The following is a 27,796-nucleotide window of genomic DNA, read 5'->3' as shown; positions in this document are numbered from 1 at the left end:
AAAAAAAAAAAAGGGGGGGTCGATTACTGCTCAACTTGAGCTGATTGTTGCCATGTGGAAGTATGGGCTCTGCCTTGCCAGATGTGGTTTTCTAAAAAAGCTGGGAATGTGGATTAAAATGTTAGCTCATATTATTTTTAAATGTTGGCAACTATTCCAAAACTAAAAATACATTCAATAAGCAAAAACCAAAGCCGAGACCGCATCAGGCAGTGGGATTTGGCCCATCTGTGTCTGGCAGAGGATGGATGTAATGTGGAGGTTCTGGGGCAGGGGACCAGTCATCAGACATCACAGTGGTCCAGGCAAGAGAGGATGAGGGCTTGGAGTAAGGCAGTGAGACCAAGGCTGGAAGAGGGAGTTAATATTTACAAGGTAAGCTTGGCTGTGAGGAAGGAGACTCTGTGTAACTGGTAGTCATGGATCTGGTAACTGCATGTGTGGCAACATCAGAGTTAAAAATACACCAGTGTCATGACAAAGCCCCTAGGCAGAGGGTGTTGGTTTGGCAAGGGCCAGGTTGGAGGGTCTGATGCTGGCTGCTTCTCTCTGTCCTGTCTCAGAGGCAGACAGTGACTGGGATTACCAGGGGTCTGTCTGCCAGGAAGAGGGTGACCACTTAACATCCTCCAGGCTGCTCTGGTCATTTGCCAGGCTTGCATCCTGAGGAACCCAGGACAGAATTTCGTCCTCTCTCCCTTTAAAACCTCCAACTGCCCTGCCAAGAGCAAAGTATGTCCTATCATCTGCATGGTGGTTCTTTTATGCACTTGCTGTGCATTCCATTAACATGAACCTAATAATCAAAATGTATTATAACTTCCTCAACTTTTTATTTTGCTAGTGAATAATTCTGTGAAGAACCAGGGTCTAAAGCAGGAACTATAGGTTAAATAACATACCAGAGAAATAATACCTTAATTTGTAGAGTACTTTCTATCTTACAAAAGAGCTGTTTGAGTATATTTTAATAATGTATGGTGGCTATTTTTTTTTGTTATCATACTTATTGAGCGCTTACTGTGGGCCATTCACTGTGTTAAGCGTTTACATAAAATATATCATTTAATCCATACAGTGACCTCATGAGGTAGATGTTACTGCTTTCATTTTTTTATATGAGCAAATTGAGGCTCAGAACTGTTAAGAAATTGCCTCAGTTCACACAGTGGGCGAACCTCAAAGCTAGGACTGTGCCTCAGTCTTCTGCTCAGAGGCCAGGGCTTTTCCTCTAGGGCGCCCAGGCTAGGTATTCAGAAAAGGAGAAGGATATAATGTAAATGGCTCACTCATCCAGCATATCAACCACCAGATGACCTTTAAAAGTTAAAAGATTTCTCAGGTCCCTACCTTTAAGAAAATACAATATATGTTTAAAACATCTGCTGGTAATTATGATGCTCATTCAGATTTGGGAATCTTGGTTAAATTAAAATTGAACTACCGAACATTTAAAATAACTTATTAATAATAAATATAACAAATACATTAAAACCTTATCATCGTTACCATTTAATGAGATTCTTCCCTTAAGCCTTTCCTGGTTGGAAAAAAAAATTCCAGTCATGATCCGTTCAGCACATAGCAAAGGAAGAATTATTATAAATTATTGACTATACCTGACCCTTGTACACTAGTTACGCCCTCTCTCTAGTTTTAGTCAGAACCACTACCACTAGGTGGAGGCGATATCCCACAAGTCCTCCTTTTCTGTCTAGAAGAGTAAGCAGTGTGTGTTCTACTGGGTCTCCATAAAAGGACATCTCAAAGGCCTGCTTCTGTTAGTGCCAGGAAAGTCAGCAGGCCAAGCGTAAAGAAGCCAGACTTCTCACTGTCTGATTGTGTGATTAGAAATCACTGGGGAAGAAAAATACATTTAACATTTCTGTTGGAAATTGATCCTCAAATGCCTTAGGACTTTATTTAGAAAAGTGGAAATGTTAGGCCAATAACAACAATAAAAAAGTATAGTATGAAATAAAGGAAGTTAATAAGTATTACTGTTACTGTCAAAGAAATATATTTTCAAAATCTGAAGGGTTGAATTGAATGGTCAAACATGGCCAGGAATCTAGCAACCAAATACCACATGTCTTAGGAAAATGAAGAAATGGTTTACATCGGAAAAGCTGGCAGTTTCATATCTTACTGAAGACGAATACAGGGAACAAGCTGATGCTGAGACAACCAGTGCTCTGGAGGAGCTGCGCCAAGCCTGCCGCAGACCCGACTTCCCGTCATGGCTGGCCATCTCCAAACTACAGACGCCGAAAAAGTAAGCCTGGCCACCTACTTGGACCAAAGCTTGGGTTAGAATTATTGGGAAAATACTGTGGTGTTTTGGTACAGATATTTCAGACTAGAAACAGACTACTTCCCTAGATAACAGATGATGTGGAGGCTGTCAGAGGTTCTTCCTTTTCTTCAGTGCTCTGACTTGGACAGAGCTGCTAATGTCAGAATAAATATTGATCTGATGTGTTTTACAGGGAAGGCCATAAAGATAACTTTCATATGAGAAGGGGAAAGGTAGGTGGCACAGGATATTTCACTTGCTGCTTCTTCTACTGATGTGGGAAATAATTTCTAAAATTCACCAAGAAAGGCATCTCTGCCCCAACATCTTTTCCTTACTCCTTTCTCATCTTCATAGCTTTATTCCAGTAACAGTGCAGTCAAATTAAAGATTGAAGGGGGGAAGTATGACACTGAAATAATAAATAAATAATAAATCTAAACTAATAAGAAAGAGAAGAAAGGAATTAGGAAACAGCAGTGGGTATGTTTAGCAGCACTCAGTGTGTATAAGTCTGCCCACTTCTCCGCCCTTTCCATGAATATCTGGAGAAGGATCACATGAGCCAGATATTCATATATCCTTTTTTTGTACCCACCATGTAAATGCCATTGTCTGTTGCCACAAAGTCCAATTAAAGAGGATGCGTAGTAAGGGAACATGTTACCTTCCAAATAAACCTTTCTGTGATAACACTAACTTTATTTAAAACAAACAAAAAAACTTAATAGGTTTGCAGAATTTGTTCTTGGAGGAAGCCACTTGTCGCCTGAAGAAATTAGTCTTCATGAAGAACAGTACGGCCTTGGAGGTGTCTTCTTGGAAGAACAGCTCTTTAACCTGAGGACTTCCTGACAGTCTACCTGCAAATTGACTTCATTCTGGAAAAGGAAGTGGGTAAAGGGCAAGGAGCCTGTTGAAGTGGTTTTAGGGACCAGAGGCAAAGGCATTTGCGATGGAGAAAAATCACGTCGCACTGGAAAGGAGAACTGTACTGAAGATAACGGATCATTCTTGGCCAGTTCTGTTATTTATTGTACTGTAGGTGGCCACCAAGATTCTATGGCAGTCATTACAACTTTGCTTGAATGAAGACTTTCATTAGGAGCAAGGGAATTGTGTTGATCTTCAAGGGGCCAATAAGCATGAACAGGTGCCTTGTCACCACAAGGGCATTCAGTTCTTTTACTCGCCAGAACTTGTGTCAAAAGGCTGCATTGCCCTTCCTATATGTTATTAACAAAAGTGCTGGCAGAGACCTGAGATATGCTGGACCAATGTTTTCCAAAGCATAGTCCACAGATGCTAATAGGTGTTAGTCAGTAAAGGGATTCTGAGATCAAGTAAGATTGATACAAAGTTAAATAAAAGTACTGCAGGACTTCTCAGGACCTTTAATAACATGTACATTGTGAATCTCCTAAAGAAGAGAAATTGTGTGTAGCAGTTTCTGACTTAATTTGACCACAGAACTATTTTTTGTGAGATTAATATTCCTTGGAATACATGTTTGGAAAATGCTGATGATGGAGAAATTGAGGTTTGGGGAGGTTAAGTAACTTATCCAAGACCAAAGAGCTATTATATTTAAAGGCAGCACTGGGACTAGACCTTCAACCCTAAGTATTTCCTATGACTCAGGTAGAAGAGACCTTTAGAGATGAGCCAAGAGGTCATCTCCCTACAGCCTTCAGTCTCATAATATCGGTGACTGTATTTTTTAATAATGGCCAGCGAGCTATTTGATAACTGTGACAAAGAGAAACATTTCCTGAGATTATATTTTAAAGTTTTGATAAGACTTTTTATAGACATACATAAGAATTAGAATTGCCTTCTATATTTTTTTGTACATTGAAATTGAAACCAGTTAACCTATTGTGACATTTTGAGTTGACTGGTCCATTTTTAAAAGTTGCTTAGTTTTATATGTTTATAACAATTTCCTACAAAACAGATTTATGATCTTTTTTCCCCCCATTGAACTCTATTTAACTGTGTATGGCATTGTGATCTTATTTACAGAGAACAAATCTTTTCTTGATTCATGATGTTAAACCTCAGAGTAAAGTGAGGCACTAACTGAGCTTTGACCCTGAAGAAAGGCCTAAACATAGGTCTGAGAAAAGAACTCAACATGGCAAAGCAATCCAAGGGTTAAGATGGTGCTAAATTGATTCTCTTTAAGAATCAAACTCAGGCTTTTTTTTTGCTATGACGGGATCATAAAGAATAGAGGCATAAAGAATGAGGAATCCCAAGAATGGTTATGGAGGTAGAATGTGTTTAGAATTTAGGCACTGCTTTTCCTGAGCCAAATTTAGTAGACTTGTTCTAAACTGTTGAATAAGACCATGGCTACCCATTTAGAACTTTCTAGATTGATTTTCAAATGCTATTTCTTCTTTAAGCAGTGTGTCAGTGTTTTACGGGTCTCTGTTTTTACCAGATACCTTTTCCTGTTAGGAGCTTTGCTATTTTTGTGAAATGCACTAAACTCAATCTGTGCTTTCACGTAGACTCTGATTTTAAAAATCAAAGAAAGTATCTTCTATTCAGATTTACGATGATGATGTTTTATAAGTATAAACAGTTCTAACATCATTTTTGTTATAGTTCAACCTGATCTTTTTTATATTTATTGGTGATATATTGTAAACATATCAGACGCATCAGTGGTTGTGCTCACCATGTTCATCTCCCAAGAGACAGTTTGTGTCCTACAAAATGTGTGAGTCACAGGTAACAGTCTGCTGGCGTTCCCCAGGGACATCCTAGCCAAGACAGCTCTTGGGCCTTACCTGTGTCAGGGTGAAGAGGTGCTGGCAATAGAAGGAAGCAGGCTCTAGTGGGCCACGCTGGGCGTAATCATCACAATGCTAAAGAACAAGAAAAAGAGCAACAGTCTTCCAAGATGTTGTTTTGGGTGTTTGTTTTTTAAAGAAACCATGGATTTGTCAGTGTCTGTTATATGAGTACTGTAAAAAGCTAACAATTAAAATGAATTGCTTGTAATATTTGGCATATTTCTGTTGTGTTCATTTGATTTGGGATTTATTATAGCACTGATCACAATTCTAATCCCCATCAAGCAATACATAGATAACTCCCATAATAGATCTTTTCCCCTCCTTTCCTTCCTCCTTTTCTCCCTCTCCCTCCCCCTCCCCCTTGCTTTCCTTTATTTAAAGGCTTGTAAACAGTTTAAATGACCATTCTGTAAAACAGCTCTGCTCCTCACAGGTGGTTGAAAGTTGGCTTTGTGCTTCACACCACCAGAGGTGGGCAGTTATGGAGCCAAACAGAACCCTTTGTTGTGTTTNTTTCATAGGGTTCTTGTGAATGCATGTAAAGCTCTCAGACAAGTGCCTGCTATGTGATAGGTGCTCTGTAATTATTGTTGGATCAGATTCTGAACAGAAGATAACTGAGACGTTGTTTTGAGTTAGTGGCAAGCTATTTACTATAAATTTCAAGGAGATATTTCATATTTAAGAGTATAGGATGTAATTGAAGCTGCCATCTGAGTTTTTCTTCTTAGTATTTTTTATGGCTACTGTTGTCAAGTTAAACATGATTTTAATACTGCAAGTGCATCTTGGCTTTTAAGTGCCTTTTACCTGCTTGTCTTCACAGAAGCCCTGCTTTTTATTACTCTTCGGGGACTGTGCTAGGTGTTTTAATGACATTGGTCTTTGTCCTGCTGCTGGTTAAAAGGTTAATTCCTAAGGTAGGTATACGATGTGCAAATGAATAAAAAATGGAAATTAGGAATTTTATAAAATTGATCAAATTAATTCACCTTGATCATTACAGTTCCTAATTCAAACTATATTTCTAGAGTGCATAAACTGGCTTTAAAATGTACCTTTTCTAGAAATTCCATTTTTATTTGTTACTATATGTAGGGCTTAAGTATTAAGCCTTGGTGATACTTTTTATTTGAGAGGCTTTTATTTTCTAAGTAATGTGTTTTTCTTATGAGTGAAGGAGGGCTGGTTGTATGCTAAGTGAAAATGTCTCTTATTTTGGCATAGCTGAAGAATCTAATGATGCTGAACCATAAGAGCTTTGAATAACAGCATTGCTGCATCTGGGGATTTCTTCGTTATTATTAGTTCCCTGGAACAGAATGCCCTGCTCTTAGTTCATGATAAAAATGTTTCAGTTACTCTGATTAAAGCTTGCAATACCAGCATTATTTTGAGATAAATTAATTCTTTAGAACAGTGCTTCTCCAACTTGAATGTACATACAAGTCACCTGAGGATCCTGCTTAAATGCAGATTCTGATTCAGGGGTCTGTGGTGAGGCCTGAAAGTCTGATTCCAGCAAGCTCCCAGGTGATGTCAAAGCTGCTGCTTCATGAACCAGTCTCACCTTTAGTGAGACTCTAGAGCAGCGGTTCTCAAACTTCCTAATGCCGTGACCCCTTAATATAGTTCCTCATGTTGTGGTGACCCTCAACCATAAAATTATTTTCGTTGCTACTCTATAACTGTANTCCTTTATTTAAAGGCTTGTAAACAGTTTAAATGACCATTCTGTAAAACAGCTCTGCTCTTCACAGGTGGTTGAAAGTTGGCTTTGTGCTTCACACCACCAGAGGTGGGCAGTTATGGAGCCAAACAGAACCCTTTGTTGTGTTTTATTACTTATGCTCGGTGCCTCACAGACGCTGACTGTTGTTAGCCGGTGGACACCCAAATGTGTGGGTGTGATGCAGTGTAGGTGGCCATGCTTAAACAATTATATCATTCAAATGTTATTTTTAAAAGGTTTTAAAACGTTTTACATATCAGAAAAAATTCTTTGTGAATTAGTTGTATAGTTTGCCAATAATACTTAGGGCTGAAATTACAGGAGAGTGTCCATCTGACATTTAGGACAATATTTGAGTTTATGACCTTTTTTAAATTTATAAATTTAAGAGATTTTAGATTTTACAAAGTTTGGGATAGATGATGGATTACATCAATATATCTAAGCATGTGGATGAGTTAAGACCCCTGAAATGATGTCAAGAAAAAGGATCTTATATTATTCTGTATGTGATTATTCCCCAGAGTTAGAGAAGTACAATTTTTTAAACCAGCTTTTTTTTTGTCCAACTGATAGAAGGATTCTGGGTATAGATAACACAATGGATGTGGAATTTTGAAGAAGCCTGCAGTGAGCAGTATTTTTAGGTGATTCCAGGAGCAAGCTGCCTTCTGAGAGACCCCACTGGGTGGCATGACGTTGATGAATTAACCATATGGACGTGACTCTTGGCCTTATTGATTCAGAGCTTTGATTTTTGTTACTGCACCATAAGACCCATCTCACATTAGCCAATTCATATAGTCTGTCCATTTAGTGATTCACAGCTAATAATGTAACTGGCATAAGGATAAAAACAATTGAAATGATAATGAGCAGCACATTTTCTCTCAGAAGATAGATCCAAGAGGGGTTAAATTGTAGTAAGAACTTTGCTTGGTGAACAGAAAGAGGAAAATGCGAGTTTGCTATATAATTCACATGTTTAATGTCATCAAACCAAAAAGCCGAACGGAAACACCCCACAACGGGACTGGTCTGCTAAAGTAATGGGATACCCAATCTGTTGGCAAAGGCTACCCCTGCCAACTTTTTCCTCTCTGTGACTGCTATTTTCCTAATCTTTTGTTATTGATCAACACCCATACCCTCTTCTAGTGGGCATGTTCTTCATTCAGATATGTTAAAATCTTGTCTTTCTCTGGTCTGGAGTCTAGTTGCCTAGTTGCATATTTTTGCTGCAATCCCTGAACGTGCTACCTTAATAGGTCGCCAGAGATTTGGGATGAGTATATTACTTACCAGGATACATCTTAGAGGTGCATTTAGTGGGATAGCTGCTCTTGTTTATTGTTTTAATAATTTAGGGAGGGGGGGATCCGTTTGTTTTTAGATTTTGTCCATTTTCCAAACAAGTGATCAAAAGGAGAAAGGGGAAGAATATCAGTATTTATTGGCGATCTATCAGGTACTATACTAGCTACTTTCTATGCCTTTTCATATGAACCTCATAACCACTCTGTAATGTATTTTAGTATTATTTCCATTTTACAGTTAAAGAAAGACTCAGAGAGGGTAAGAGAAGGTTGCTGAAGAACAAATATAGCTAGAGAGATAGAACCAGAATTTGAGCCCCAGTGTAAGGGCCCATACACTCTCTACTTCCTTATTGCCATCTTTTTTTTAAAAAAGTTAGTCAAGGAAGTGGCCCCATGGCTAATCCATTCAACAGATGACTGCATCTGTTGATGTTATGCACACGCCAATCATACGTGTCTTGTAGTTATGTATAGAGGAGATCCTAGTCCACAACAGTGCTTCTAAACTATCCGGCCATGGAAAAGTCCCCCCGCCGCCACCCAGTCCATCACACACAATACTTTTGTAAAATACGCTAAAAATAAATTAGAAAAATGAAATAATTTTTTAAAATACATACCAAATATAAGCCCAGTGAGCATGTGCTGGGATGGCATGGCAATGTCAGATTGCCTTACGTGTTTCGAAATGCTTCATTTCCATTTCGTCACACTCCAGAAATAGTTCATGGACAGCACCAGCCCAGGACCACAGGGTAACACTGGTCTAGATATTATTTTTCGAGACCCCATTGATCTTGTTAGGGAACAAAAAATTCCTGACCTTTTTTAAAATACAAGTTTACAGTTGAAAGGAATAGCACCCTCAGCTGTTGGGGAAACAGTATGACATATAATTTGTTAAATGATTATAAAGTTCTTGTTTACACTTGACACCTTTTAGATGAAAAAGAAACAGTGAGATTGTGGAACAAATGTCATAACTGCTCCCTCTCTGCGTTCTTGGCACACTGTGGAATTGTCATTGTTAGCTGACTTTTTTTCCCATTCTCTTCCACTTATGGTTTGCTTAATTTTGTCTCTTAACTAACTCATATCTCCAACCACTTAATGGTTGGAACTGAATGTTTTATTGTACAGCTTACTAGGTAGAGGTAAACACATTAAACACAGCACTATAGTTTGGGAGAGTGCATATCATAGATTTAAACATTAACCAGATACTAAGAGAGCTAGGCCCTGGTTGGGGGAAATTAGTCAGCAGTCCTCTTGCCACAGACTATTTGCCACACAACAATAATTGTGGTATTTATGGAGTGTACATTATGTGCCAGGCATGTCATTTAAACATCAAAACAACCTTTAAGCAGACACTGTAATAACATTAATTTTAGAGAGGAGGGTACTGAGGCCCAAAAAGCTTATCTATATATGTAACTTCTCACTGGCGGAGGTGAGGCTCGAAGCCAGACACTGGGACTCCAGAGCCGCCCTCCTAACCCCGGCACTATAAGATCCCTGGGTTGCCATCTAAAAGCTGGGCCCTCCTGGGAGCCACAGCGGGGCAGGTGCTGCCTTAGCCACCTGAAGCAGATGGGAGCTGAGGGAAAGTTAGGACTCATCTGGCCTGGTTCATTTCTTCCCCATCCCAAGTTTCCAGTTACTCTCTTACGCCACACTTTGTCCTGGCATAAGGTAAATTACTTTCTGATTTGAGAAACCACTCCCCCTTTCTCTCACCCCTTTATTCTGTCCCTATGCAGGCACCAACATCTCCCATCTCCCCAGTGGTTCGGAATTTTTGAGCCAGGTATTCTTAGAGCTTTGCTGAAATGATGGTGGTGGTTTAGGGCTTTAGAAGTAGCTTTGTCTTGTCCCCATATACTAAAGGACAGAAGAACTTCTGAATGGAAAATCACCTTTAATTCCCTACCGTCAGGTCTATCACAGCATGCCCTCATTTTCACAGAATAATGTTAATTTAAGGGTCTAGCTTTTCACGCTGAAGATGAGGAAACAGGCCGAGAGATCTCCCAAAGATGATTTCATCCCCTGTGCCTTCATTGTTCGATAGGGTAGCCACGAGCCACAGATGGCTGTTTAAATGAGAACGCTGATTCCTCAGGGGCACTAGCTACACTGCAGGTGCTAACAGCCACCTGCAACTAATGGCTACTATTCCAGATGGTGCTGCTCTACAAAGTCAGCCTTGGTCCCATAACTAAGCTGTGTTTGCTCCAGAATCCCATTTAGAGGGGACAGTGATAAGGACAAAATGATAATCTCATCAGCACATAACAAGCACCCAGTAACTATGGGTGTGGTTCCCCTTTTCCTGGATTCGCTACTTAACTCCAGATTGGCCATAAGAAATACTGCTTAACTAACGGTCTCAGCGCCAGCAGCAGCTCCAACCCCAGCAGTATTGAGGGAACTCAAATCAGAGGAAGCACTTAGCTAACTGCTTCGTGTGGCCAGTAAAGCAGCAATGTTCTTTCTATGAAGTGTTTAGGCTTTACATGAGGTTTACTGGCCAGTGGAGATATATGTATTATAATAATCTATTATTCTACTTAAAGCTTTGAGTATTAGTTTAATAATTACCAACTAACTACTTTGGATCCACACAAGCTCAGCACTTTGGGTAATTCACTTTTTCTACAATCATGGGGGAAATAAGTCATTAAGGCAGTGATTACCAGCCTGGGCTTTGTGACACCCCTGGGTATGTCCATGGAATCTCAAGAGGGGTTATAAAATTCTCAAATCAAAATTTAATTTGAATTCACTTTAATATTTTTTAAAATGCCACTTTGAATACAGGAAGAAAAAGTCACAAAGTCCACAAGCCCATGAATGTGTCTGCTATAAATGGCTGGAAATGACTGCATTATTGAATCAGCTCTCACAGTAAATGTTTCATTACAAAGCCCTGTTGAACTTGGTCTTATTCATTACAGAGTGAAGGATTTCTATTTGTCTGGTCACATCTTTATCATTTAAGAAATATTTAAAAATGGTATTTATTTTTATTTCAACATGTCAACTGTGCATTTCCAAAACAGCAGGCTTTTCAAAGGAATAAATCAGAACTGTAAACACAAGATACAGTATAAGTTTTTGACTTCCTACAGTCAGTTTCACAAATCCACATACTGTACATTCATAGGTGAGGTTCAGCCTATCACCCATTTCTTTATTTCTATAATTACATAAGCATAATAAATACATCTGATTTTTAAAGGTCACTTAAAATGAGTCATGATAATTTATAGTACAGTACATTTCAGTTCAAGTGCAAAAATAACTATTTGCTTAATTCTATTTCTTTCCGTTACTTTATTTTTAAGCTGTGTTCTGTGGTGAAGCTAGATATCCAAGTGTAGAATTTCTTCTCCCGGATGCAGTTTGGGGCAGAAGTATGGTATCGTGGAGAAGCCCTTACTTTACAAATGATCCTGTTTAATCAGGGTAAAGTGAGTTGCTCATTTTTAACTCTCTTCTTTCCTCTCTCGTGTGCTCACCCACAGCTATTATACGCACTATAATTGACCTTCATTCAACTAAAGCAGTGTTCCCTTTTCCGTAGCCCTGCCCCAAGGCTTCCTATTAACCTCAGCTTTCATTTTTAGCAGCAAGCTTAATGTGTGATTCACCCAGCCATTGTTCTGACAGCAGTTGTAATGTTTACAGTAGCATATCCATATCTGAACTGTCCAGTGTCTGACTGTGTCTTCAAGAGAAAGAATATACTGAGATTTGTTTCTTTAGTCATTGGAAAGTATAGTTCTTAGTCCTGTCCTTGCCATTCCTGGTTTCCCATTCAACACCTTGTCCCCTCACCAAAAAAAAAAACCAAAAACAAAAACTGATCCATTATGTAATTTTTAAAACTTGTATCCCTTTCCCAGGCACTTAAATCTTATACTGTTATTTGTAAATAGTACTGCTAAATTAAAGAAACTCTTAGGAATTCGGTGATTTTTAAAAATTCCATCAGCTAAGTAGAGCCTGAATCACTATAAAATTATAAATAGTGATACTGGCTATTTACAGTATCAATATATTTAGTAAACCCCTGTCTACCAGGCCACAGGATACTGAGTTGGTTAGTTTATTTGGAATATTCCCTCCTCTGGTCTTAAAGCCCATTTAAAACAAAAGGCATTTTTAAGCTCAGCTTAGCTTGCAGTAGGCAATAACAGCTTTTGCTCAAAGAATTGACTATTTTCATTATATACCATATTACATATAAAAATATATTTGCTAGAGATATGCCAAGTTTCTGATTAAACTTTTTCCCTTTTTTAAACAAAAGCATATACTCCTTTTATCTGCTTGCTGTGTTTAAATCTATTTTTTTAAATGGTCCTCGTTAAGAGAAACAAAATTATAAGTGTATTCTGTTTCTTCCCAGTTTGTATTAAGAACCAAATAATTTGAATAAATAATCAGAACAGGGAAGTTATATCAGTACTCACCTCGAAACACTTTCTTTCCCTCCACTTACTTAGTGTAACTGCTGGTTTCAACTCTTCTGCCCTGGCAGAGAAGTCCCGTAGACCTTAACCTAACCAACCAAAGAACAGAAAGTCCTCACTGAGCTCCATTTCCCTTCAGTGATTCCAGTGGGATTATGGAAGGTAAGCTGTTTCTGCCAATATGTACTGTAGCGCTCCTGTGTGTGTGTGTTTCCATGTTAATGAGTTCGGGTATTTAGAAGCATATATGGTGCTATGCCCCTCAGGGCGAGGCATGTCCTGGGTTTGGGACACCGCTGCCTGTGTCCTGGCAGAGGAGCCCAGTTCCATGCAGGGTGTGCGATGAGCAGGACCCTCAGTGTCCCCCAGTGGCAGGCTGAGCCTGCTGGTCCTCACACTCCTTTGCACTCTGGTCCACACTGGGGAGAACAGGGCTGTTCTGTGTCTGAGATGCTGTTGCTTGAGGGGATGGCTGGTTGCTGGATGGGTCGGAGTGAGTCTCACATGGGACAGGCTGGGCTCCACCAGCTGGAGAATCTCTCCGATTCTCACTGGTCCCCTGGAAGGAAAAAACAAGAGATGCCTCACGGTCAGTGCTAGCAAATAAATCCAAAACTCTTTATATGCTTCCCAATAAGATATAGGAAACATGGGGAGATCATCCTCAAGTGACCACTTCAGGGAACAAGTAATAGAATAAGGATGGAACGTCTTACCTTTCATCTCTTTTCCTATGTGCAACTGCCAAAGCCGCATGAAAAACACAAACACTATAAGCAGACATATCTTGTGGATAAAGGAACATTACTACCAAAATGCCTGTTACTATTAGGAAAACAGTTTACATTAACGAATATTTACTGAGTCCCCATCAGCCATTGTGGCAAAGTACTGGGCAAGCAGCATGGACTGAAACTCAGGCCACTTGCTGAGACCATAGAATGCAACAGTTGGAAGGCACCTTGTCTAACAGGAAGTAAGGCATTCTCAATCTCAGAGACAGGGCTACAAAAGAAGACCCTGAAATTTTATTAAAAGCCCTATGCATATTTGGCATTTTAAAGTATACAGTAAAAGTTAAATAAGACAGAACATCCACATAAAAAAGGGAATGTGAACAAGTACTTATGTACGCAATTGTAACTGTGAGTACACACTCCAGCAGTCACCCCATAGCATGTCTAAAATGCCACATTGCTGTATCCCATGCCACAGTCCTCATTTTTACAAATCAGGAAACATATTTTTAAAACGCATTTTCCTCTGAATTAGTACCTATCAACTTCAAGTAGCTGAGCACCAAAACAAAAAAGTTATTTCTGTGATTGATTCCAAAATGTCAAAAAAGAAATCTTACTATAATGGTTTCTTAATAAGAATAACTAAGCCATACCAGCCAGTGTTTATTAAAATTAACATACCAGAAAAAAAATTCAATGATGCTTAAGCCCGATAGGCTTCTGTGAAAATAAGGATGGGTATCCCAAGTAATGAAAACACTGCTGTTCAAGCAGGATTTGCCGTCCTGCCTTCCGCTTCACCTCCCTGCCTCACATCCGTTATGCCCCTCTCACCCTGACATCCTCCTCCCTGACTAAGCAGAGGAGTTGTGTGAGTTTATTATCTTGATAAATAAATAGGATCATGCATAGCCCAGAATGCATTATGGTTATCAATGAAGAATGAGGTTTGGTTTAAATTACAGAAATATTATATGTTAGTTTACAAAGTCATGATAAAGGTAGTTCAAATTTTCAAAAACAGAAGTTACCCAAATTACTCTTTAAGTCTTTCCCCTTTATTCTAAATTTTTTCCCTTATGTGTCTTCTAAAGCTACTCTAGGTACAGAGCTGACATGATCAAGTAAAAGGAAATGATTAACATAAACACAGGGACGTGGCCTCATTGCTTTGGCCAAACTGTTCACAGAAGTCATGCTTAATCATTTTCCAAAGGCAGAATATAGCTTTAGTTACAATTACCCACACTGTTTTATCAACATGATTTACTTGACTCAGGAGAGATCATCCCCTTGGGACTAGAAAAATTACCCTTTTTATTTTTCATGTGGGGCCACCAGCAAACCACATTTCCACTAAGATAGGTGTTATTAGTAGACCTATACAGTGGCTCAGGGTACTCATTAATTCATCAGATATTTATTAAGATCCCCACTAGAATTTTAGAATTATATAGATTAGTGCCTCAAAGCAAGAACCATATATTCTTGCTTTGCAACCGCAACTGGTATCTTGACAACACTGAAATTTTAAAGAAATATACAAAATTAGAATAGACACATTTTCTTTCTTTCAAGAAGTGTTGTCTTCTCTGTGAAACCTTCCTCAACTCCATAAGGCCGAATTCTCCCTCTAATGAATCTTGTATACACCTCTGTAATGCACTTGTCACAGAGTACTGAAATTATTTGTCTGCATGTTTGTTTCCCCCACTAGACCTTCCATAATCTTGTTGAGTGAATAGCTGAATAATTGAAACACTGAGCACACTTAAGGTGGGCCGGCAGAGGAATTTTACCTGTAAAGGCTGTATCTCAGAAGCATGGTTGTCTCTTGTTAGCAGTATCATCTCTTTAATTTGGTAGAGTGCGTAGACAAAGGTCACCCAGGGAGAGGAACTGACCCCCCAGGCTGGCTTGTTCACATCCTCCTGTTCTTCCTGGTGCTTGGTTTTCTTGGGTGGAAGTCTGGGCTCAATGCGTGGCATGATGTCTTCTGTCTGTTGCTGTACCAAGTCGATGGTTGCTATGGGAACAGGACTTGATGGAACAGGAATCCTTTCTGCCAACATTGACTTGTCTGGAGAGAAAATCATGTTTGAATCATTTTTGAGTTTTCTACACATTTAAACAAACATAAAAATAAACAACTAAATAAGCATATAATCCCACGAGCCCATATAATCACATGTTTATTAACGTGTTCTTGGCAACATTAATAAATTGCTGTATACCAAGGGCTTCTTCTTTACTTGGTGCAAGTACTGAGCAAGTGAACATGAGGTTTCTCTTCCAGGGTCTCTTTACAGGGCTTAATACACATTAACTAACATTTATTTATAAAATGTATTGTTCATTTAACTTAGCTATTAACATCTGTGGGGCAAAGGTTTCAGTGAATGTTGCCTTAGGTCCACTTACAGGATGAGATTTTAAAGATAAACATCAAAACAGGAAAAGCCAAGTGATAGCTGGTTTTATTGGCCTTTAACTGAAGGCTTGGAGATGAGGCTGTGTAAGAGATATGATCCAATTAAGATTATAAAAGAACAAGAGTGAGAAAAGTCAGCATTGGTCTTACTTGCTAAGTAACTTGTTGGGATTAAAATCTGTCTCTGGGGTTTCTGTAACGAGCTTGTTTTCCTAACAAAAGTATTTCAGGTACTTGAGGCAAACGCCACTCAAAGGACAGGACACAAAATAAGATGAGCTCCATTCTGGAACCTGAGACCTGAGCAGGAATATTTCTGTTCTACTGGTTGCTCTTCTTCATAAAACAAAACAAAACAAAAAATTTAAAAAGAGTTGAAAATTTGTTCTCATCTAAACATTATATTTGATATAATCTTCTTTGTCTATAACAACTTTAATGAAGGCCAAACCTAATTGATGGAAAACTTCAAATTTAAGATTTAGACATTTTTTTCAAAGGAAGGTAAAAGCATGGAGATTAATACTACTTCCTATCTCTAGTAGATAAATTACTATATAGACTATTTAATTTAAATTTTAAATCCCTTTAGAATACCAGAGAAATTTAAAACCAATACTTCCCCTAGTACCTTGTACCATAAACCAAAACAAGAATATCCCAAGCTATGTAAGACAACTAATATTCTTTTCAACACAGTAGGTAGCTTCTCTTGCACAACAGTATGCATGAGTCCACTGATACCACCAGAGAAAATCAAGCCAAGCAGGTCTGTTGTACGCTCTGTCACCACCTCTGGTTTCTGAAGGGTATGCATGAAATTCCCCATGGCTTCAAGCTCTCCAACCACTAAGAAAGAATGGGTATGTTTACCTTCTTCCTCATCTGGCACTGCCAGCCACTGGATCAGGGCAAAGAGCAGGAGGATGACCAGGCAGGCCATGCCGATTCCTCGGAAGGTTGCAGCAGCCCCTGGAAAACAAACAGAGCTCTCTATAGAGGGATTCCAGGAAATGCAGGTAGCGTTCTTCCAAAACGGTCAATGTGCTCAAGTTCAGGACAAGGGCAGCAGAGCTTGGGATGATCAGAGAATGGCAAATGGCCAGCTTCATAGAGTGCAAAATGCATATGGCTGGGTGGGTGTCAGGAGACCCAGGTGCTGCTATTGGATGTGTCATTGGTCAAATTTTAAAACTGCATTTATAAAGGACTCTATCTGGGTGCCTTTCACCATAAAAGTCAATGGTGCTCTCTTTTTCATAAAGAACATTTACCTAACTATTAAACAGCTCTACTAATTGTGTAGTTGGAGCAGCAGAGTTCAAATAGTGCTATATAAATTCAGACATCCCTGGGCCCACCTTCCACAGATCCTAGAGCAGAATAACCTCATCTTCACCTCAGCCCCTGTAATTCCTATAAGGGAGATCTGACAGGGCCCACAGACTGTTGTCATGGATGTAGTGACATTACCAAGGCCAGCATATCGTTTGATTTTTCTGGCCCCGGATCTCATGCTGGAATAACAGTGATGGGTTTTCTTTCCTCTAGCATTATTATCAGCAGGTTTAGGGTAGTTTACTTCAAAGCAAAAGTCCATGTGCTTATTTATTCGTTTATCTGGCTCCTTTAAGATATCTGTAGCATCTATCTCAGCTATTCATCAGAAAAGTGTGCATGGTTACAGGCAGGCTGTAATCACCTTAACACCCGAAGCACACTGCTTTACAATTATGACTACCATGAAAGCTAGAAAGAGAATATGACTACTGGAGTTTAGCTGCTGGCAATCTTCAGTAACAATCCGAGTGCTTGTTACAGTGTTGCTGAAAAATCATAAGTTTTTGTCAAAGTTGAGAAAGGGAAAAAAGAGAAAGCCGTTCTTACCAAAATAATTGACTAACACACCCCCGATCATGGCACCACAGCCTCTGCCCAAACCCAGGTGAAGGCCCTGCAGGATGCCCTGAGCAGACGTCCTCAGCTCAGGGGGAACGGCTGCGCTGAGATACGAGATGCAGGCTGCCCAGATGGCCGCGTGTGTCACCCCTGAGGAGGAAGAAGAGCAGGAAGGACAGTCTCATCAGCACTCCTAGGCTATGCTTTTCTTCCAACACGAGTTGTTCATTTAAAATACATGTATATATACACATATATCTATAAAATAAGGAGATTTATTTATTTATGGTAAAATATACATAACATAAAATTTACCATTTTAACTTCTTTTTTTTTAATTGGGGAACAGTGTGTTTTTCCAGGATCCATCAGCTCCAAGTCAAGTAGTTTCAATGTAGTTGTGGAGGCCACAGCTCAGTGGCCCATGTGGGGGTTGAACCGGCAACCTTGGTGTCATGAGCACTGCATTCTAACCAACTGAGCTAACCGGCCACCCCCTTAACCATTTTTAAGTGTGTACTTTAATGGCATTAAGTACATTCACAATGTTCTGCAACTATCACCACCATCCATCTCCAGAACTTTTTTATCATCCCAAACTGAAACTTGATCCATTAAACAATAACTTCCCCAAGGCTCTGGGAACCACTATTCTACTTTGTTTCTATGAATTTGAGTACCCTAGGTGCCTAAGTTAAATCATACAGTATTTGTCCTTTTGTGTTTGGCTAATTTCACTTAGCTTAATGTCCTCAAAATTCATCCATGTTTCAGTATGTGTCCGAATGCTTCCTTTTTAAGGCTAATATCCCATTATATGTAGATAACACATTTTTATCCATTCATCTATTGATGGACATTTGAGTTGTTTCTACCTGGTGGCTAGTATGTGAATGCTGCTGCTGTGAAAACTGGTGTGCAAGTTATCTGTTTCAGTCCCTGCTGTCCGTTCTTTTGGGTATATACCTCCACATGGAATTAACAGGTCATATGGGTAATAGTATATTTAACACTTTGAGGAACTGCCTGTTTTCCACAGTAGCTGCACCATTTTACATCCCCACCAGAAATGTACAAGAGTTCCAATTTCCCCACATCCTCACCAGTACTTATTTTCCATGTTTTTTATAATAACAATCCTAATGGGTATGAAGGGTATCTCAGTATAGTTTTGATTTGCATTCCTTAATGACTAGTGTGAGGCCGAGCATCTTTTTTATTTTTGTGTTTACTGGCCATTTGTATATCTTTTCTGGAGAAATGCCTATTCAGATCCTTTGCCCATTTTTAAACTGAGTTGTTAGGTTTGTTTTTGTTTTGTTTTGTTGTTTTGGCTGTTGTGTCGTAGGAGTTCTTTATATATTTTGTGTATTAACCTCTTATTGGGCACCCATTTTGACATTGATTAGTTCCAATTTTTTCCATTATATTTATCACAATGATTAACATTGTTGGAGATACAGCTTTTTTCATATCTTAGATTATTTACATTGGCTATAATTCTACAAGTGGGGTTAATGATTCAAAGGATATCGTGATTTTTATGCTTTTTAATATATAGTTCAAATTTTTTTTCCAGAAGAGTGTAGAGACCATTTACAATGATTCATTACCAGTTTCATTATTTCTTCATCATTTATTAGGAGGGAGGGAAGGATAAAGGTAGCAGTTATTTTAATGTATAGTAACTGTGCGTTGTCTGAATTTAAATCTTTATTAGAGCACTGCTTTAATATAATAAAAAGATAATGACACAAGATATATAGGAAGTAAAGAGAAAGGAATCTAAACAACACTGCAGAAAGTCATCAGCATCCAAGAAAAGACAGCCAGAAGATAAGAGAAAGAAGAGCTACAAAAACAATCAGAAAACAATGAAATGTCAATAACTACGTACCTACGAATAATCGCTTAAATGGATCAAATGCTTCAATCATCAGATGAATGGATAAAGAAGATGCGGTACATATATACAGTGAAGTACTAGTCATAAAAAAGAATGAAATCTTACCATTTGTGACAACATGGAAGGACCTGGAGGGTATTATGCTAAGTGAATAAGTCAGACAAAGACAAATAGCATATAATTTCACTTTTATGTGGAATCTAAAAAAATAAACAAAATAAACAGACTCATAGATACAGAGAACACACTGATGGTTGCCAGGTGGGAGTGGGGTTGAGGGATGGGTGAAAAAGGTGAAGGGATTAAGAAGTACAAATTGGCAGTTACAACCTAGTCATGGATTTGTAAAGTACAGCATAGGGAATATAGTTAACTGTAATAACTATATAAGGTGTCAGGTGGGTGCAAGACTTATCGAGGGGAATGCTTCGTAAATTCTATAAATGTTTAACCACTATGCTATACATCTGAAACTAATATAATACTGAATGTCAACTGTGATTGAAAAAAAAAAAGGAAACATCTTAAGTGAGATACTTAACCCTATTGGATTTCAATTTCAAAAAATTATAAAGCAAACAAAAGATAATGACACAACAGATTTTATAAATGGAAGGGATTAAGAAATCATCTGGTTCTGCCTAGATTTGTCATGGACTTGCTCCCTGAAAAATCTCATTTGGAGATAATATCATCAGAAACTCTTAACCTATGTTTTGGAAAATTAAACTAAAAGATGAATATAAATTTAAGATTTAATCTGACATTAGTCTGCTTCTGGCCAAAATGGAATTAACAGGGACTGGATTTACCCTTCTTCCTGAAACAACCAAAACCTGGACAAAATATTAATCTATGAAACAGTAGTTCCCAAGACACAGGACATGAGCAACAAGGACAGTGATCTCAGAGAGACAGGAAATAAACAAGGAGCCCTAGTTTACTGCCTGGTTAGAGTTTGAAAGCTGCAAGGCATAGAGGGGGATCCACTGAGTTGAGGAGATGGAGCTGTCAGTCTGGGGAGACTACAGCAGCTAGAGTTTCAGGGGAGAGTACCAGAGAGGAGAGAGCTTCACAGAGAAAGACTCCAGGAATCTGCACATGATTTCCCGCAACATTCAGCTGAGTACTGAGCAGCAAAAGCATGTGTAGGAACTCTGCAAAGCCAGGGAAAGAACTACCGGAAGCATTACAGAAACAGTACTCAGAACCCATAGGGGCCAGGAATAGTACTGGTTTCATCGGCCAAACTGGAAAAACTCATGATTCCTGAGATTGGCAGAGTACTTAAAAGGGTCCTGTGTTAGTACTGTGAAAGAATTAACCCTAGTCTAAACACTGCTCTGGTCCCACCTAAGTAATCTTTGAAAGCAAGACCTTAAAGGATTGTACTGTTTCTAAGTAATTAACTGTGTCCCAGAACAAAGCTCAAGAATATTTATAGGCATACAAAGATATCGGGCACCCAACAAGGTAAAAATTCACAATGTCTGACAAACAATCAAATTACCAGGGATGAGCTTAAGTAGATTTCCATAATGGAATAAATATAATTTTTACTGGTCACATTAGATTATATGCCCTATACTTAACTGAGAAACAAAATAATTTTTCTTAAGCTTACATATGTTTCAGTAATCATTTCAACTAGGTTATTTTTTAACTAGAAATATGCACTAGATGATTAGAGGTACTATGCACACTTACTTAATTTTCAGAGAAGTAAAAAATAAATATATTTGCTTTGTCTGGCTAAACAATTTCAGTACCTTAGATAATGTCGGCTTTCTCAGAACTGCCCAAAGACACAGCTTTTAGGTTGGGGAGCTGGAATACAACGTAGTCTAATTCAAGCTTAAGCACTTTATGGTTCCAGATTATTGCATATTTTGGTTTAAGTTGCCTCAAATAATTATAGAGAGCATAAATAAATGATTAAAATACATTTTTACATATGTGCAGTGGATGGCAGGATCGTATCTTAGGAAAAAAGCTATCTTATTAAAGGTGCAACTTTCAAATTTAGTTTTCAAATTTTCTTCACATATTTATCAGTTTTTGAGATAGAACTTCCTGTGTTACTCACAAGCTTTAAAAATTAGAAAATAGAGACAGACTATAGTATATTTTGCAGGGGACTGTGAAATCAATCAAACAATCAAATCATTTATAGTATATCTTTCTATGTGCATGTCCCTTGGAGAATTCAAAAAGTATAAGGTACAGTCTTTACATTTAAGTGTTAAAACTAATTCAGGAAGGCAAACTAGTATTTGTAAAATAATTGGACAGCAATTAAGGGCTAAACTGTGTAACACAGTCCATAAATTTGAGAACAATTCAGAAAAGGAAGAGCTAAGTGAGATGCAATTGCCAGAAAAGGATCCTTGAAGCAGACGACATTTAAAATGAATTCTAAAAGGACAAAATGTCTATTTTAAAAAATGGTTCTATAAGTACTTTTAGTAACTTTTAGCATGGGAGTGACAAATAATAAAATTGCTCTATTATAATTTATAAGACGATTCCAATTAAAACTTAATTTTAGGGATGGCCGGTTGGCTCAGGTGGTTAGAGAGCAGGGCGCAGTGCTCATAACACCAAGGTTGCCGGTTTGAGTCCCACTTGGGCCACTGAGTTGCGCCCTCCACAACTAGATTGAAACAACTGATTGACTTGGAGCTGATGGGTCCTGGTAAACATACTGTTCCCCAGTAAAATTTAAAAAAACACACATTAATTTTAACAGTGACACAAATTACTTTCATATGCCAATTTGTCAATTAAAATGCTAAACTTGGAGCATTTGTCTATCTTACATACTCATATGGCAAGCTATTTGTGTTTTAAGCTAGACAGAAAATTTCCAATATGGATGATAGACTAGAATCATGTTCCAAATTTCCACTGTCAGATAAGGGCATCATAGTAATCCTTTCATAATTTTTCCCTGTTCTTCCAGACCATAAGAGGAAGGCTTCTTATATGCTTCTTACTCAGCTGAATAGGCATACTAAATAAGAGAGAAAAGCTTCGTAAATGTCAGTTCAAGCCTTCCTACTGGAGATATTATAAAACCATCTTTCATCAAAATCTTAATCTGGCTCCTACTGATCAAGCATCCTGCAGAGAAAGACCTGACACAGTCCTCATTTTCACCCTAAAGTACTTGAGCCATTAATTCAAGCACCTCAAAAGGACCTCTTTAGTGACAACAGCCCAGGGCTGGCCTTACTCTCTCCTTAAATACATTTTAATAGCAAGATCTCAAAGTTTTGCAAGGGTTCACAACCAATACCCACATAGGAAAGAGCATAACAAATCTGGGCTTGATTTTTATCAAAAGTGTACACTACTGATCACAATCAGGAATGTTTAAATGCTTCTTGTACAAAAGTAAAGGAGAAAATTCCTATGGGTTTTAAAAATGAGATCTTGAGAAATAAATATCAACTATCCCACCTTGTCCACCCCACCCATATCAACTTGTCTCCTCCCCTTCAGTTGCCCACTAGGTGGTATGAGTTCTCATGGTATTTGGGGATGAGGTGAGGGGTGATAGGATGAAGAGATAGACTTCACTTCTATCTTTTAAGAAACCCGTCTCATGTGGCACTGGTTGGGAATCGAAGAATGGAAGTGCTGACTGTTCAGTGTCAGGTTTGTCAAGATGACTGATGAGAGCCAACATCCCACTCTCAACCCCTCCCCCTCCGAAGACCAGGTCTTTGGTAATGAGCAGGGAACAATTCCAGCTAAGGGATTAAGGGGCATCTATCATGACAGTGGGCTTGTCCTGTAATTAAATCATTCAGTGTTTCATCATCATCATGTCTCGTCTTTACTGTGTCCTAAGGAGAGCTGCCTTAAGCACAGGGGCTTTAAAGTCATTTGGACAAGCCTTGTAGGTGGAAGAACCCAGACTGGTAAAACAAACCTTTTCAGTCAGAAATATGTTCCTGTGATGCAGGATTTATTCCACATGGATGATTTACTATTTTCTGTGGGGTGAGCATGGGTCAAACAAAGGCAAGGGATCTGGGTTTTGTTGTACAACCAAAATACTCAGCACTCACTTCTGCCAGAGAATGAAACCATCTTCTCCAGTTTTAGACACAGAGCTCTGTGGAACTGGTCACAGAACCCTCTGTCAGACAAGGAGAGCCCGTGTTTATAGATCCCTTTTTCCACGTGCTTCACATCAGTAACTAGGTTTCTACTGGCGCAGGGGGGAATAAAATGAAGCACACAGTATAAATTGTGGGCTGCCACAGGAAGCAGAATTCCTGTTTAGGTTCAGAACATGGCCAGTTCCCTAAATCCTGGGCTAACTGCTCTTAGATACACATAAGGATTATAAAACGATGTCCTGGATCGAAAGCTTGCAATGATAAAGCTGGTAAGCCCCAGCTTACCACTTAGATTCCCTGACGGTGCCACTTCTGAGCTTTGGCACATGGCCCTTCTCTATGCCAAAATGCCTGCTCTCTTTAGGCCACCTGCTGGATTCCTAGTCACCCTTCCAAATCCAGCTCATAGGTGATTTCCTTGGGGAACCTTTCAATAGTATCTTCATCCTCCCACTCCTTGATTCACAAAGCTAATCATTCCTTCCACGGACCTCCTTCTCTGCTACCTGGCACATTTTTCTGATTCCATCTAACACACTATATAGTAATTATGTGTGTACACATATGGTTTCCAGAACAGATGGTGAGACCTTGAGGCCTAAGTTAATATATGTTTTTTTTTTATTATTACATTCCCAGCACCCAGCATGCTGCCTGATTCTTAGTAGCTATTTAATATATCTTGGATAAATCAACAGGAAAAAAGTTTTGGGATTCACAACAGCATTTGTTTTTTTTTTCCTTCTTATAAAATTCTTTTGTTCCTTTAACCATTTCATAAAAAGGCTTCTCTCTTTTGCTCTGTTTTCTTGAGTAACTTAAGCAAACTGTCCATTTTCAGCTTCATATTAAATTAACAGGGGAAAAAACATATGCCTATATTATTACAACATACTTTCTTCTTTGTAGACATACCAGTTTGTTTGTTATTTTTATAGATTCTACACACTGGCATAGCAATACAGCAGTTAAGTCAGGAGAGAATCCTACCTCACAGAACAGAATAGGAATGAGAGGTAGGAAATCGTAAGAACTGTGTTGCATATATGAGGTGTGATCAAACAATACAGTGAATGTTTAAATAAAATTTATTACAGTAAAAAACACATTGCAATTAATCTTCCTCAAAATACTCCCCCTCGCTTTGAACACACTTATCCCATTGTTCTTGCCACTTTCTGAAGCAGTTCTGGAAGTCTTCTTTCATGAGTGTCTTTACTTCATCCTCTATCATGACAATATTCCATGTCACACATCGCTTCTGGTATGGCAGTTTCTGTCAAAGACATTATGATGTGTCCTCATCCACTTTATTCACTGGATCTGGCACTTTGCAACTTCTGGCTCTTCCCCAAAATCAAAATGACCATGAAAGGTCAACATTTTGAATTGATTCAGGACATCAAGGCAGCCACGACAGTGCAATTAAAGACATTCATGAAAGAGGACTTCCAGAACTGTTTCAGAAAGTGGCAACAATGATGGGATAAGTGTGTTCGAAGTGAGGGGGGAGTATTTTGAGGAGGATTAATGGCAATGTGTCTTTTACTGTAATAAATTTTGTTATTTAAACATTCACCGTATTGTTTGATCACACCTCGTGTTTTGTTATTGCATAATTCTTTCCTGTAGTTCATATTTAGTACTTTGTTATTCTTAAATGATATAATGGTGAGATGTGTACCCTACCTCAATGCTCTTCCAGAGTTCTAATTATTACAAACAATAATTTATTGTAAGACCAAATTTCCATTTTCTATAAATTTATCAACAAAAATCATGTTTCACCAATTACACCATTGCATCAGACCTGAGAAAAGCACCTTTAAAGTGTGTATATATTTGAATTTTAGAATTATAATGTGAATTTAAATTATATCTCCTTTCAATTAGGATAGGTTTTTCTTCCCCCATTGCCACCATGGGATGTGATGAAGGAGCTTGCATTTTGTTTAGATGTATAATTGTGAACCTTTCATCTTAGATATCATGACAAGAAATTAATTACGTTGACTATGTTGCATCTGCATCCTCTGGGTTGGGGAAAATGATAATGGCAATCTATAAAGCTAATGAAATTGTGTATGATCACAGACTATATTTAGTACAATTAATGACTTAGAAGCCTGGGCTGTCCCAGAAGACTTCACCTCCTGTGACCTTGTCCTGAACCTTTATTGTAATCATAATGCCAACCAACAAATGGTTTCTCCATGCTGCTAACACGGGTGTTTAGGATATACCTAAATGGTTTGCAAGCATAATTCGTTCCAGAAACAAACTACTCGTATTGCAAGACATCGTTCATTTACCAAGTTAAAATGTATTAGGAATGTTTGCTCATCTTGCGGAACACTCACAATCCAAGGTTTTACTGTAGTTTGGATTATATGAGCTAACATTGCAATGCGCTTACAACAGATATCCGTGTTTTCAGTGCTCTTAAGCTACATTGCAAGAGCCTCCTGGGAATTTTTTTCATAGTTATATGTTGACAGAAAACAGTGCACTGAATTAAAGAGAACTCAGGTCAGTATATTTGAGCAAAGATTTAAAGGGAAAACAGTAGCCTGACTATAGTTATAAATCACTAGATGTGATTAAAAAATAACTGATGGTATAAAATAAATATGACAACCTTTTTCATTAAGTGTAGTTATACCTACAAAAGCAAAACACCAAAGTCGTTAAAAGATAAATCCATTATATTTAAAACCACCTTTGGCTATGCATGCCTCACAGTTGTTCATAAGAGTTTATTCTAGAGTTCTCTCTCTTTGTTTAATTATAAGGGTGTGGGTCAAATCCAGCTTTGGCTCAACACACACAAGACAGCATTCAGAATAACTGAAGAACCAGCCCTCCTGATGTCACCTCTTCCTTAACAACCATTTTAAAATCAGATAAAACAGTAGGTCCACCCTTCCTTTGTAGAGTCAGATGCTCAATGACAGCCACTGAACTTTTACATAGTCATAGCTCAGTTAGAGAGAAAAATAATTCTAATTCCAGATGTTAACTTACCTTGAAGGACTTCCATGGGGAGAACAGTCCAGGCATTTTCCAGATAGGAAATATAAATATAGCGAGCTGTATTACAGGCCAGGCCAATATACAGAACCCTGAAGAAAGCAAAGGAAAATAAGATGAGATCACAGTACAAGATACAAAACATGCAATTACTACCCATATTTTCCCTGCTCAAACCATCCATCATCCAGCAGACTGTGTTCCATACTGAAGAGTGGGGAAGCGAAAGGATGAGTAAATTGAACCATGAACTCTTAGGAATAAGAAGAGTGCTTCTAACATATCTGCCCTCAGCCTTTCAAAATGCCTGTTAATATAAAAGTGAACAACACCCTTCCTGAAACTTAATTAGTAGCGAGACAATGCTTTTTTAGATAGTCTGGGCATGCTGCCATCTGTAATGACATTGCTGGCTTCCTCCCAGGTGGCTGTAGGGTAAATATGCCTGGGAGTGTAGCCACTTTGCTATGATAGGGGAAGGACAGGATAAAAATGAGAACATGCGAATATGAATGTGGCCTCGCTTACAGTACCCAAGACACCAAGTAGTTTCACAAGGAGACTCTCAAGGTCATCAAAAACTATCATCCAGCGATGAATAATAAACTGTTTGGCAATCAAATACTTTTTTTTTAATTACTTCGATTGATATAGTATATATATTTTTTTTTTTAGAAAAAGCATGAAATCATATGCTAGCTTTCCCCATCACAACACTACTACCAAAATTTTGAGTGAAAACAAAATAAATGAAGGCCCAAAGTAGTGCATCCAAGCATAAGGTTATGATCTCTTTCATACTGAACTGGACAGGCTGGTTTGGAAACAAATGGTAGCTGCTTCTCTGTACAAAAAACAACCAGATGGTAGGGATTTCTCCTTCTTGATTGTTTTCCATTTTCTGTTAATTTTCCTAACCTAAATGCTTTCCTTGTTTTCTAAATTCAAGTGGATGAAAACTAGAAGGTAAAAGACATAAATCAATATGAGAATCAGTGATATTTTCCTAATCTTACTCAACT

At 38.4% G+C, this 27,796-nt stretch overlaps 2 protein-coding genes across 2 annotated transcripts in view; one reads left to right on the top strand and one right to left on the bottom strand.

Moving 5' to 3' along the window:
• Nucleotides 1-5,320, top strand: part of LOC109378036 (nuclear envelope integral membrane protein 2-like) — a 23,749-nt gene extending 18,429 nt beyond the window's left edge. Inside the window, 4 exon segments of the mRNA XM_019634488.1 lie at nt 1,719-1,722; nt 2,076-2,275; nt 3,028-3,148; nt 3,150-5,320. Coding sequence (XP_019490033.1) covers nt 1,719-1,722; nt 2,076-2,275; nt 3,028-3,148; nt 3,150-3,170 — 346 coding nt within the window. The 3' untranslated portion in view covers nt 3,171-5,320.
• Nucleotides 5,321-13,100: 7,780 nt separating this feature from the next.
• On the bottom strand, nt 13,101-27,120 carry LOC109378037 (major facilitator superfamily domain-containing protein 6-like). Its single transcript, XM_019634490.1, has 7 exons — nt 26,983-27,120; nt 26,769-26,866; nt 17,697-17,858; nt 16,683-16,781; nt 15,178-15,458; nt 13,355-13,379; nt 13,101-13,197 (listed from the first exon to the last, which is right to left on the bottom strand). The coding sequence occupies exons 1-7, from the start codon at nt 27,054-27,056 to the stop codon at nt 13,187-13,189; spliced, it is 750 nt and encodes a 249-aa protein (XP_019490035.1). The 5' UTR covers nt 27,057-27,120; the 3' UTR covers nt 13,101-13,186.
• Nucleotides 27,121-27,796: the final 676 nt, after the last annotated feature.

This window comes from Hipposideros armiger, unplaced genomic scaffold (genome assembly GCF_001890085.2).
Source record: "Hipposideros armiger isolate ML-2016 unplaced genomic scaffold, ASM189008v1 scaffold_1701, whole genome shotgun sequence".
Taxonomy (NCBI): domain Eukaryota; kingdom Metazoa; phylum Chordata; class Mammalia; order Chiroptera; family Hipposideridae; genus Hipposideros; species Hipposideros armiger.
Note: the sequence above shows the minus strand (reverse complement) of the source record. Positions and strands in the feature narration are given on the sequence as shown.

Excerpts from the sequence above, each read along its gene's own strand:
- LOC109378037 (XM_019634490.1), bottom strand. The coding sequence starts at position 27,056 with ATGTTAGAAGCACTCTTCTTATTCCTAAGAGTTCATGGTTCAATTTAC. Across the intron at positions 15,459-16,682 it reads AGTGCCAGATGAGGAAGAAG|ACAAGTCAATGTTGGCAGAA; the intron begins GTAAACATACCC and ends TTTTCTCTCCAG. Across the intron at positions 13,380-15,177 it reads CTGAGATACAGCCTTTACAG|TTGCACATAGGAAAAGAGAT; the intron begins GTAAAATTCCTC and ends CGGCTTTGGCAG.